Genomic DNA, 13,620 nt, shown 5'->3' with positions numbered 1-13,620 from the left:
TAAAAAAAACAAAAAAAACAAAAAAACTGCACACTAACAGCCATAAAAGATTTAAATTCATTTTCAGCAACTTAAGAAAAAAAACAAAAAACATCACTAGGTTGTTCTAATGGCCCGGTTTTCTGCAATTCTTTTTTCCCCATGTATTAGCTATCTGACAGAAATTCTCTGCGGTATTTAAACTGGCAGTCATCACAGCTAACTCAAATTGTATTGGCTTTCACCTTGCTGAAATGCTGAACTGCAGACATCTACAAGTCAATCTCCAGATAGTGCAGCAGCTGAAATTCCCTGTCACCTCCTATAAGGCCTCCAACAGCTTCCCCAGCAGGGACAAACTATCCTGTCCCAGCCAAAGACAGCAGCAGCTGTAAGACGAGCACCTGCAGACAGGACCCTTGCTGGCCTGGGAGGCAAAGAATGGGAGAGCTGCTGAGAATAATACGCAAAATGCTTTCATATAACGGGCGAGTCAGGCTTTTTTTTTTTTTTTTATCATCCTAACTCAATGAACCGACCGGGGGTGGGGGCAAAAACGTTTGGAAGCATTTAAAAGAAAAAACTCTTATACCCAGTTCAGAAGAACTGAATGAGTAGTAATATTCCTGGTATTGATTGAAAGGGCTACTGCCAAGTCATTATGTTCACATGGGTTTTAATCAGCACGCCTGAACTCCCCCCATAACATGGGAGATGTCATACTTGGAAAAGAGCCACAAAACACACACACACACACACGTGGACTTAACTGGTTAATGCCGTCTGATGCCGTGTGTGACAATTGTGAATATTAACCAAACTCCGTGTGCATGATGTAATTTGCGATTCTCTTGCCAACATGACTGGAGCTCACAAGAACAGCAAAACATTTAATCAGTCCAGAAGCAGCAATGCTTCCAGAAAATTGCAAAGCGTTTTCAAGTTTAAAACCACCTGATCGTGACTAGTACGGTACAAGAAGGGGCATGAACCAGTGCAGAGACAAGAAACCAGATTATCAAAAACGTCAACGGAAGGGCACGTGCGTCCCCAAGCCGACAGGCAAATGCCACCTCTGCTAAACACACTTTCTTGCACCCTGTTCTTACAGTACACAGGATTAACCTGTCACACTATCTGCTTTGCTTCTGGTTGCTCTGTGACCTGACGGGGGGAGGATCCACGGAGGGTGGCAGCTCCAAGCCTAAGCCGATTTCTGACTGGCAAAGAAACCATAAGCAGTAAAAAAAATATATATATCAGCCGGTGCCACTCAGCAGGTACGGGCATCACCACAGGCAGGAGGGATCCTGGCACAGGAAGGGACACACATTTCCTAGGGGGGAGGAAGAGTTGTGTTCATCGTTCTAGGGCGACACATACTGGCTGGCGTTGTCAGGGCCCATGACTACGGGGTTTCTAGGGGGAGCCTTGGTGTGCATGGCCCTGGCTCAGGATCATCACTGCAATGGCAAGACTAGGTAAGATTGTGGGGGGGCATGGCAAAGAGAACAGGGGAAATATCCCCGGGTTGTTACAAATGAAGGCTCACATCACCAAGAATCCAACCCTAATTCCAACTGAAGAAGCCCCCCCCCCCCCCAAAGGAGCAAGAGGAAGCTGCCAAGATAGGAAAAAAAAAAAAGTATTTCGCATAAGAAAGAAGGAGTATAGTGCTACAAAGGCAGCAGTACATGTGTTGGAGCAGTGTGGGCAGGCTGAACAAATTAAGGAAACCATCTATGACAAAACAAAGGAAGACAGCTTAAATTCTCTGAATTTTTCCTAACTTTTGAATAAAGACATTTTATAGAGCGTAAAAATGGGAACCAAAGACAGCAGCATCTGAAGGAGAAACTCAAACTGGGAAAACCATCAGTAATGCAACAGAGAGGTCACAGAAGAGACTGCTCTGTTGCAGTGATTAGCAGATGTGCAGCCAAGAGTACAGAAGTAATAGCTGTAGGTCTGTACATGCACCCTGAACAAGTGGCACAAAGAACAGATGGACCACAGGAAAAACGGATTTTTTTTTAGGAAACTCACCAACAGCAGAAAACTACAAAATTCTGAATATTTCCTCAACAACAATCCTTTCCAAAGCAAAAACTTGCATTTTTAAATATCAAAATTGCTAAGAACAGCAAGTAACAAACCACTCTCTTCCATGTCTGGGCTCTTATTAGCCCTAATGGGAGAGATTCCCCAAATACCAGATCATCATGAGAGGTGCCATGCCGGTTCAGACCTAAAGGTCCATGAAGCCCAGCATCCAGACCCCAACAGTGGCCAATCCTAGTCATTAGGAAGCACCCAGCAGATCCAATTCCTTGTTCCTCCCTCCTAAGGATAAGCAGTGGGATTCCCCGGGTCCACCCAGCTATTGTCTATGGTCTTTCTCCAAACCCCCTTTAAACCCAGCCGTGCTAGTTGTCTTGATCACATCCTCCAGCAATGCATTCCACAGCTTAATTATGCATCAGGTGGGGGAAAAAAAAAAAAAAAAAGACAGCTCTCCAATTTGTTTTAATTCAGCTATTTGTTAAGTTTCATAGCATGTCCGCTAGTAATCTTAGCGCCATTTGAAACAGTAAAGAACCACTGCCTTTTATTTTTACAGCCTGTTCTATCACATCCCCTCCAAGCTGAAGAGCCCTAATCTGTTTGGCCTCTCTCCATAGGGGAGCCATCCCATTCCTTTTATCACCGTTGTTGCCCTCTCTCTGCACCTTTTCTAGTTACAACCAGATGGGGCAACCAGAACTGCACACCACAGATCTCTACAGAGGCATTATGACCACCACAGTTTTAGATTTCATTTCTTTCTGAATAATTCCTAACGTTTTTGTCATTTTTTGCCTGCTGGTATATACTGAGCAGAGGATGTCAATGTATTTTCCACAACAATTCCAAGATCCTTTTCCCGCATGGCAATTCAACACAGAAGCCATTGTGTACCTATAGTTAGGATTATTTTTCCTTTATGTGCATCACTTTTCATTTGTCTACATTAAATTTCATCTGCCATGTAGATGTCCAGCTCCCCAGCCTTGCAAGGTCCATTTGCGCACTCTCAGTCTGCTTGCATTTTAGCTACTTTGAATATTTTTGTGTGATCTACAGATCTGACCACTTGGCTCATGGGTCCCCTTTTCCAGATCGTTAATGAATAAATTAAAAACTAATCCCAGTACAGATCCATGTGGTTTTATCTTTCTCCACTGGGGAAAACTAGCATTTGAAACAGACTTCCAACCGGACTTCACCAAGACAATGACACCCCAATTCCTTCCACCGCCTTCAACCATAGCCGTCAAACAAAGCCCTTACTCTACGGTCTGAGAGAGACGCACCTGAACCAGCCACTGAGCTCCAGAGAAATCCAGGTACCAAGAACAAGCTTACAAAGCAGTCCTGCCCTGTGCATGTTACAGATCTCTCTCTGTGAGCACCCAGCGAGTGCCACTCGCCCCGGAATCAGGTACACTCAGAACACAGGTCCAGCGTTCTGCTCCCAGTTTTGGTCAAGACTTGAACGGTTACAATGTGCATTGTCCTTTCCCTGAAAATAAAGTACTCTCTAGTCCCCAAACGTGAAGCGCAAGAGTTTTCTCAGACAACCCTACTTATATAAAAAAAGGGCCAGGCATTTAGTGCAATCCCCCAGGAGAAGAAAAAAAACAAACAAACTGTGAAGCCTTAAGTATCGTACACAATCCTATAAAGCACAGGGGTGGGAAAGAAAACCAGAGCCGCAACGCATAGTAAGTCAAGGGAAGGGAGCAAATATCAGTAACTTACAACCCCCAGCACACACAAGGTATCAGAAGCCTAAGCTTAGCTGCATTCCCGAGCAGGGCGGGGACAAGTTAAATGCACTATTTACAGTGCTGGTGCCACAGTGGTGAGCAGGAAGGGTGGAGGGGGCCCCCCCAGAGAAGCCTGCCACATTCACAGGGACCTCAAAGCAGTATCACAGTGCTGAGCTCTTAACACCCAGCACGGGTCATTCTAAACATCGAGCGCTACTTGGTAGCCAGTGAAGTCACTGAACCAGCTTAGTATGAGCATTGATGGTTTCCATCATTAAGTAGCCACAAAGTGGCTCTCTAGAGCCACCGTACTCACCGTACTCATTCAGAGGTAGCTCTGTGAAGGGCACAACAACATGGAGAGAGACAAAGCGTGGAGTTAAGAGAACGAGAGCAGAAGGGCTGCAATGTGAGGCCCGGCGAGCATTTGAAGAAAACACCCCAGTTTAGAACAAACAGAAAAAAAGTCAAAAAAAAAAAAAAAAAGTTAAGCTGTGTGATGTTATTGTAAAGCATTATTGTATTTCACCTTTAAAAAAAAAAAATGCATTCACAAGAATTCCCAATGAGCAGCATTTCCCTAAACATTTACTGCACCCAAATTCTACCAATCTGAACATCAGAATGGCTTTAAAACACAGATAAAGTATCTGTAACACCTTGATACAGATTACAAAAGAAAGAGAAAAAACACACTTTATAATGCGCTCTTCCACCAGATCAGAACGCTGTAATTAACACACTCTATGCAACCCCCTCCACCAAAAACTTACAAAGAAATTTCTTTTCCCAGTTGGCTTGCTGTTTGCTTTCGCTGTACGTACAGAACAAGTCTGAGCTAACCAACCCTATAATTACCGCAAGGATTAAAAATTGGCTACTCACGTAATCATGGAAGGCTTTAGCTTCACTCGAATGCTCGCAAGTATCTCGCCTTTCCGGGGCTGCGCAGTACAGATCCCAAAACACACTGCATTGGAGAGAGGAGAGGGAAAAGCAGGGTCAGGTTACTAATCGTTACTCTGGTGCCAAGCAGCACACGCACAACGGCGTGGGCAGAATCCGCTCCGGCGCGAAACAGCGAGCCGTGGGAGCCCCAGACACAGCAACAAGCCGGGACGCGGTCCAACTTTGTTCGGCTCCATCTCAAAAAAAGATGGATTCATCTCCCCTCCTTAATTATTTTAAAAAGCAAAAAAAAAAAAAATTGCTATTTAACGTCTAGGGTCACTTACCACGACGGGGGCAGTTCACAGAGCAACCAAGTTATCTATAGATCAGTTTACCAAACCCGTTCAGCTGAGAAAGCTGTGCACACTCTTATTTCAAAAGATGCATCACGGTTTTACTCCTGCACATCTTTACAGTACTCTCATGCTGGTCCAACTGAAAAACAAGGCATCGCAACCTACAAAGAATCTAGTTTTTCTTCCAGATCAATATCACTAGTGTTCCTCTGTAGAACGGAGCGCAGGAGCGGGACAGGGAGCTGGAACACTTTAGAAAGGAGGGGGTGGCCATTATCATACCAAATACAACCCAGGCTAAAACTCAAATCCACAAAAAAAACCAAAAAACCCATGGCTACCTTTCAAAGGCCTGGAAGACCAAGGGCTACATTAAAGAGAACATGAAATACTGAGGTAAGCACGAGCTTATTTTTTTTTTTTAATTCTGAAATAGCACAGCTTTCTCGCCAAGGCTTTGATCTCCGGAAACTACTGAAGTGTGTGTGTGGGGGGGGGGGGGGGCCCTTATCCAAACTAACCTGCTCCCTTTTTAGTATTCTTTCCACCTGCATAATTTTCCAGTCCTCCTCCCAGGCAGACACATAAAGGTGAAGGCAGACACGGCAGACAATCCGGCCTCTCAGAAAAACAGGTCTCCCTTCCAAGCCAGAGATGCGCACGGGATCCCTGAAATCCCCCCTTCCCCCCCCCCCCCATGCTGTGAATGTGCACGAGAGCAGTTCATCAATTACACGGTGCCCCATTCAAAGTGCCTTCTCCAAATATATGTTAATGAGGGACCTGAAACCTTCTCCCCACCCCCAAACCAGCCTACAGTAATATTCAATAGATTTTCTTTTTCTCTTGGGGTGGGGAGATTTGACACAACAACCCCCCCCCCACCCCCATCTACAATCTGGACTCAGTCCCACCAATTTAAAAAAAAAAAAAAAAAGTTACAGACAGAATACAAATGCAAACCATCCAATCCAGATGGACAATGTCATCCATGCAAACTGATTTCTGCCCATGTATCAGTCAAATCAAACCAATAAAAAAATAAAAAAGGTGGAAGAGTAAGAATAGAAAGCATACCATACACAAAAGGTTTCTACAAATATAGGACATACAAAACAAAGAACCCCGACCTGATAAATAAAAAAAAACACTTTCAACAGCCACCACAGGCCCAAGATGCTGGGTAAAACTGAATGTGAACAGAACAAAATGCTTTTTACATTCCTGAATGGGAAAAATATACTCTTAGATATAATCAGTGCACTGAATCCCGTGAGCTTCAGGGGACTTCACTGCTCACATTATGGAGGAAAAAAACATGAAAATGAAAGTAAACCATATGACAAATAGTTTAAACAGAGTACCTCCAGCTCAAGGGCTGCGTAATCAGAGCATGCAACACACCCACGATAACAATCACACGGAGCGCAGTTATTGATTTCCCACTTCTGAGTGTCACTTGAACAAGATTCCCCCACCCACCCCCGCTGGCTCCTATTAACAAAATCAGACCCAGGCAAGATGCTAAAACTCTTGGAAGCACCCTGCCTCGGGTGGGGGGGGATATTTGCCCATTCATCCAGTACACCAACCCTCTCCAATCTAAACCCTTTAATAGTGCAGCACTGCCATTCGGAACTGGTCTCCTGCACTAATGCAGGGAGGGAGGTGTCAGCCATCATCAAGAAGTGCTGCTGCGCTGCTCTAAATATGTTAGGAGAGCCCCCTTACTGAAGTTACTGCTTCCTAAATTCAATGCAGGAGACCTCAGGCTGGCCACACGTTGCAGACTTCTGGGGAAAGGAAGAGGACTTGGGGGGGGGGGGCAGGTCAGACACCTCATAAGGGCATCTGATGGTCACGTGCGGCAGTCTCCGGGAGGCAGCAGGCTCTCTCATGCCTGCCCAGGGTCTGTTGCTCTGATACGTGGGGCTGAAGGGCAGGGAGGAGGCTGAAGCGCCAGCAGGCAGGGAAGATGCCCAGGACTCCCCCCCCCTCCAGGCAGAGTTGCAGGGCACCTGGCACAGCCTGGGCTCTCTCTCCTCTTCATTTATGCTCTGGACCTCAGTGCGCCCAACACTGGCCCCTGCTGGGCGGGAAGAGGTATTAATAAAATAGCAGAACGGGGAGAAAAGCCAGCTTAGCTGTTACCGGGTACCACAGCCGGTGGAAGCCGGTTGCAATAGTGCAGTAAACCCTTGTGGTTATTTTCACCAACACAAACCAACGTGATCGTGGATCTCTACGCTCTGTAAGAGGAGAAAGAGCCATTTTTAGTAGCCCATCCTTTTTTTTTTTTTGTCATCATCAGAATTGGGGAGGGGGGGGGGGAGGTTGGGGATTCCACTAAAAACAGTTTCTCCATTTGCTCTTCCTAGGCCCTGAGAGAGCATCAGCTCAAAACTGTAAAGACCAGAAAGAGAAAAAGATTGGTGTCTGGAGAGGCCAGAACACCAGTCTGTTCCTGCTGAGGCTAATGAAAAGTCCCTGTGCCTTCCCCTCCCCCAAAACACATCAGGGCTTTGTCACCGGCAAATGGCTTTCTTCTTGCACGACCATAACTTATTCCAGCTCATCAGAAGAGAGTTCAGGAGGGGCAAAAGTGACCACTTACCACCACCAAGAATGTAAAAACCCAGGAGGTTCCCCTAACGTGATATTCTTTTCCCATCGGATCTACAAAGAAAGAGACACCAGGCAAAGGATTAGGCAGGGAAATGATGCTCCCCGAGGAGCCAGCGGCTTCTCTGGCCAACAAGCAATAAATGGCAAAAGGTGACACAAATTCAAAATGGAGGCCACAGTGGCTGCCTCTGAAAACAAAAGGCTACCAGTGTAATAAAGGGGCGATCGGCAACGGGTTCGGGGGCCAGGACGTACCTCTGATAAAAAGGTCTGTGCTGATTTCTGTGCCCCTACGTGCAGTAAGTATTCGTAGACGTATAACGCTAACCTGCAAAAGGAGAAGAGATGAACGCCTGGTATGTAACCCCCACCCCCCCCACACACGTTATTGCCAACTGTTCGTGCAATCATAACCAAATCCACTTCCACAACCCGATGGACCAAAAAAAAAAAAAGAGGAGAGGGTGACAAAACTAAAGAAAAGCCATAGGCCCTGCTTCCTCCCCCTCCCCTGCGCGAGAGCCAAGGAGCCGGGACTGGCCGGGAAGGTGATCGGTGCAGACGTCCCAACTTGCAGCAGGAAACGCATTCGCTCAATCAGTGCACAAAAGAAAGCCCAGAGCCGCACGGCCTTCTCGGCAACTTTGCACACACACAACGCGGAGGTGCCCGGGCGAGCCGGCTAAAAATAGAGATTTTCATTGATCGGCCCGGGCCTTCAGACTTCTGGGCACCGGACGCTTATGGACTGCCTGCGCGGGCCGCGTACGGGGAGGGGGGGGGGGATTTATTCTGCGCGCAACCCCCGGTCCGAGCTTGCTGAAGGCGATCTGGGCGAGGGGCTACCGGGAACAAAGCCCCCGGAGGAGGAGGAGGAGGCGGCGAGGAGGACCAGACAATGGGATGGCGGGGAGGCTGCAAGGAGCTGAACCCCACCGGCGTGCGCTCCCCTTTACCCGCCCCCGCCGCCACCACCACCGTCGTATCCCCCCCTCCCCCCGCGGAAGGGAACCGACGCACGCGCCACTTACTTTTCACGAGCCTGCCCGTCCGAGGGCACCGCCGAGCCCTTGCCTTTGGCGAACATGGTGCTAGGAGGGCCGGTGGGAAGCCCGCCGCTCGCTGGCCGGCCGGCTGGGGTCCTTCCCGCCTGGCTCTCAGCACGGCCCGCTGGCGCTCCTGCCTGCCCGCCCTCCCGCGCGCGCTCTCTCTCTCTCTCTCTCTGTCCGTCTCGCGCGCGTTCGCGCTCTCTCTCTCTCCCCAGCTGTCAAAGCGTCAGCCCCGGCCGCGACCCCATCGCACGGCGTCTGCTCCGCGCAACCGAACGTGGCTACCGTGAAAAGAACGAGGCGGCGTCAACGTTCTAAAATGGATACAACCTTCGGCCAATGGGCTGGCGGGGGTGCGCTCGCGAGCACGCGGGAACTGCATGTCAATCAGCGGCGGGGCCGCGCCGAAAGGAGCCTCTTTTTTTTATTTATTATTATTATTATTATTATTGTTGTTGTTTTTAATAGCAAATTAAGGTGAGCGTGCAGATTTATTTTTTTTTTAAAGGTACGACTACACGGTGCGTAATCCCTGGGACCGATGTACGCGGCCTGATCTATAAGCAATATTGGATTGCTTTGTGTTTTTAATCCCAAATCCTTTGCAATGGATCCTTTTAGAATTGTTGGTACTTTTTTCTCGCTTTACCTATTGTGGTTGAGCTTGATTTTAACACTCAGTGCGAGTTTTTCCCAACCACTTTGTAAACAATAGTGCTTTCGTATTCTCCAAACTGGAATGCAGAATATCATTTTGCATTACCGTTCATACCAATATAAATCCGACCTTCCATGGGCAAAACATAAACAAGAAAACAAGCTATGAAGAAAAGGAACATTGTATTTAGCATTGTGATTGTCTTTCTCCTAAAATACTTGCCTTTATGGCAACCACAACACTTTAGTCATACAAAATAATTCTACAGTACCTGAATGTAATCTGCTTTGAAGTGCCTGAAAGGTGAAATATAAAAGCCAAATAAAATAGAAAGAAACATGGTTGTTTTTCGGCAGCTGAAACAGCTTTTAAATGTTTGCATAAACACCCATCTCGAAATCATAATAGAGAGAGACTCTAGATCAGTGAATCTGGTATAGTTTGAAGTACCCACCATAATATTAAGTATATACAATATACAGGAGTTCTAATATAGTTTGTTTAGGAAGTAAAACAATTATCTTAATTTACATTTTTATCTAGTCTGTTGTTATGAAATCAAAGATATCAATAACCCACAAGTATAAAGAAAAGTAATTTTTGGTTGTCAGGTTCTTCCACGTTTTATATTTTGTATCCGTGCTTTTTAAAACATAATAGCACCACAATTGAGGTTAACAAATGCCTTTACGATAGGGCAAAATGCACTTTCTAAAATTTTAAATAAGAAATGCCTGTGAAATCAGCGACATTTCTTTCAAGCCTTCCAGTTAAAAGTTCTTTCCCCTTTAAAAGTGACTCTTAACAATCTGGTTCTTGTCCCTTTAAAAGAGACAAACAGAAAATGCGCTGTAAGTGCTGATTGGCTGCTGGTTTGGATACATCTTTAGGGGCACCTTGAAACGGTTAGCCTGGGTTGCCTTTTTTTTTTTTTTTTTTTTGTAACAGCGCTGTTCCAATAAACAAGTGCCCCTCCCTCTCCCTGACATGCCGATAGCTAAACAATTAAGGAAGAGGTCAGGGTTCTGATAGAAAAAAAAGTCACCTCTTAAGTAGGTAAATTGTGCTCTATAGCTTCTGTTTCCTTAAGCTGAAAGACAAATATATTTAAGTGGCCTGCTAGAATTGAAATTATGAAAGTAAATGTTACTTTTGACTCTAGTGGAAGACACTGATGTGTATTAGTATAAGATAAAGTACACAAAGGCAAGAGAGGCGTTAGAATAAACGAGGGCAGGCAGATTTTTTGGAAGAGTTGTGCTTATGTGTCCGGGCATTCTGTTCCTGGCTAAAACTTCTACACATTTTTTTTTTTTTAATCGGTTCGAAATGTTTGTAGATTTTGTTTTCCTCCTGTAAAATACAGAGATCCCTCCAAAGCGTAACAAAATTACAAATGAGTGGTTAGTGGGGCTGTGGAGGCGCTTCCGGGGAAAGTGATAGCGCTTAAGGTGCACCGGTCTTGGAATTTGGTGCGACGAGGTTGGCGTCCTGCGGGTCCTTGTCTGCTCGTCATCCCGCCTGCTGCAGTTACTGATCCAGAAGGTATACAAATCAATAAGGCGGATATAAATAATATCGCTATAAGGCTCGTAGCGCCCGAGCAGGGCTGAAAGCTCACGCTCTCGCCAGCTATCGTTGGTTTCCTTGAGCTCGTTTTATGATGAAGTTCACCTCGTCTTGAAAATTTTTGTTTCATTGTATTACTAAGCCCCCATCCCACGATAAATTGTCTAGTTTAATAGCAAAAAATGTAGCATTTCCTGCAATCTGGAGACCTCCCTCTTTTTTTTTTTTTCAAGTCTAGGTACCACAAACTTCCATACATATGTGAATGATAAACATTATGCACTGGGGAGTTTCAACATTCATTTTCCAAAAATAAACTGTTTTCTGGTAGTGATATGCACAGGGGGGAAAAAAAACCCCATTCAGGTTGGTTTGTTACTTTTGATTCATTTGCCATTTTAATTTGTTTCATTGCTTTTGGTTCCAAAGTTACTTTGTTTGTTTAGTTATGTTTTTTTTACTTTGTTACCATTAAAGTCAATGGGGGAGGCAATGCAAGGCACAGAGTGAAGGGAGTAAGGCAGGAAGATGAGCAGCGTGCAAAGCACAGAGCGCATGGGCAAGCGCAGTGGCGTGGTTAGCCCAAAGCTCCAGAAAGGGGGCAAAGGGCACGAAGAGCAGCATTAACACCAACTCTAATGCCAGCCATGAACAACTGAACTCATGATGCCCCCTGGCACCGAGAACACCCATTCACACCCTAGAAGAAAGGTAAGAGGGGAGTTCCGATAGAGACATTTAAATATCTCAAAAGTGTCCATGCACAAAAGATGCGCCACTTTCAATGGAAAAGGGACTCTTAAACGAGGAGATCATGGGATAAGGGTGAAAAGGGGGGGTAGGTAATGGTATTCTGATTTTCAAAAGAACTTTTCAAGATTATTCAGGAGTAATCTTAGGAAATGTTTCTCTACAGAGGGGCTGGTGGATGTATGGAACAGTCTCCCAGTGGAAGTGGTGGAGAATTCGGCATCTGAATTCAAGAAAGCATGGGATAAGCACAGGGGATCTCTGAGGGAGTGGTAGGGATTGTAAGGCTGAATAGTTGGTGTAGATGGATGCACTAGATAGGTCGTATGTTTTTTTGTCTGCCATCATGCTTCTTCTACGTGTGCCCAGTATGTTAATGGCTCTGTGACCATTGATGATTTTGATGGGGGTCTCCCAGATTTTGTACAGGAGTCTCTTTTGCTGGCGGGGGTTTCTGGTCTCTGCTGCCGATTGCTGAAGCTATGGCCTGTGTCAGGAGTACCCGTGCTGCGGTCACCAAAGTGAGTCTGTGTGTGTGTGGGGGGGGGGGGGAGGAGGTAGTGGATAAAGCTGAGGGAAGAAGTAGCTGACAGGGTGCTGCTGAGGGCACTGCATGGGCAGCTAACTCTTTCCTCTGCTGCATTCCCAGTGCCCCTCTGCCTCCGATGCACTGTAATCACTCGCTTCTCCTTCCAGTAAACCAGGCTGCCAGGCTGGAGAGCGATATTTCATTTCAGCCATGGGTCACACAGGCTCGGTAAGTAAGGAATCAGCTGGGCAAGGGTTGGAGCAGATAATGCGGTTGCAAAGAGGCCATCAGCACCCACACCTGTGGTGCCACTCCCTTTTCCGGCTGCGAATCCTGTTCTTCCAGGATATTGACTACACGGATGATCATGCCCAGTGTGGCTGATGAACACAGATCCTGAATGGCATCCTTGGAGTGAAGGAGTAGCCTGGTGATTAAAACAGCAGGCTGTGAACCAGGGATGCCAGGGTTCAAATCCCGCTGACACTTTGAAGACGTCACTTAACCTTCCATTACTAAAGGAACAAACTTAACTGGCTGATGCACCAAGCCACGGTAGTGCTCTAACATGCATTAAATAACATATATCATACAATACATGCTGTATATTTTGCACTAGAGCACTATTGTGGCGATATGTGCAATATTATGCAAGGCCCCGCCCAGGTTGCCTCTCCTATGACAATGACTTGCTTTGCATGCGATTTGCATGCATAAATAATGCAAAAAGGTCATTAATAGGCAATTTGATGTTAATGTTTTATCAAGGCCGACTGAGAAAGTGGTCAGTTGCGATAAAATAACACCACCTGGAAAGCATTAAATGTGATGTGGGAGCCCCAGGATTCTCCCATGCTACATTTAAAGGGCCCGGAAAAAAAAAGCTGTGGCTAAACGAAAAGTTGAGCTGATCCCCAGCTCCATCGCAGGTCCAGATTCTTATTTTTAAGGTTTGGGGGCATGGGGACTGGAGTTGGGGGGAATACCTGAGGTTGCAGAGGAGTGGGGGGAGACCCTGAAGTCCATTTAGTTAATTGCACACCTTTGGGGGGCAGGTGGGGTGCCAGGGGGCCACTATACCCCAGTGTCTTTATGTGTCTATCGGGTTGGGGGTTGGGGACCAATGACTTTTATTTGAAACTTTGAAGGGGGGGGGCCATTGCTGCGCATGAACATTTTTTTTTTTATTTTGAGGAGTCGGGACCTCCTCGAGGGGTGGCGCTGGGTTGAGCTAGGGAGTCAGCCCTGACCCCCCACTCAGCCTTTTATCCTCAGCGAGCAACTTCTTAAGCGGCCGGCCCTTTAAGGCAATGGTGGTCCCTTGAGGACGGGGCCCCCAATGCACCTCAAAGACCACTCGCCGCGTTCTTTGGTCGCGCGCTGTTTGGCCATGAGACAAAAG

General features: G+C 46.4%; 1 protein-coding gene across 2 annotated transcripts in view; it reads right to left on the bottom strand.

Annotated features, from left to right (window-relative positions):
• SSBP3 (single stranded DNA binding protein 3) overlaps positions 1 to 9,044 on the bottom strand; it is a 186,509-nt gene extending 177,465 nt beyond the window's left edge. Inside the window, exons 1-4 of one of the 2 annotated variants that reach the window (XM_029617538.1) lie at positions 8,695 to 9,044; positions 7,919 to 7,991; positions 7,653 to 7,714; positions 4,677 to 4,761 (exon numbers count right to left, since the gene is read on the bottom strand). In XM_029617538.1, the coding sequence (XP_029473398.1) occupies positions 4,677 to 4,761; positions 7,653 to 7,714; positions 7,919 to 7,991; positions 8,695 to 8,750 (276 nt within the window). In that variant the 5' untranslated portion in view covers positions 8,751 to 9,044. The remainder of the gene's footprint in view (positions 1 to 4,676; positions 4,762 to 7,652; positions 7,715 to 7,918; positions 7,992 to 8,694) is intronic. The other variant, XM_029617537.1, reaches the window with a different exon arrangement.
• Between the last annotated feature and the right edge of the window lie 4,576 nt (positions 9,045 to 13,620).

This window comes from Rhinatrema bivittatum, chromosome 10, assembly GCF_901001135.1.
Source record: "Rhinatrema bivittatum chromosome 10, aRhiBiv1.1, whole genome shotgun sequence".
Classification (NCBI taxonomy): Eukaryota; Metazoa; Chordata; class Amphibia; order Gymnophiona; family Rhinatrematidae; genus Rhinatrema; species Rhinatrema bivittatum.
The sequence above is the reverse complement of the archived record's forward strand: the minus strand, read 5'-3'. Positions and strand labels throughout refer to the sequence as shown.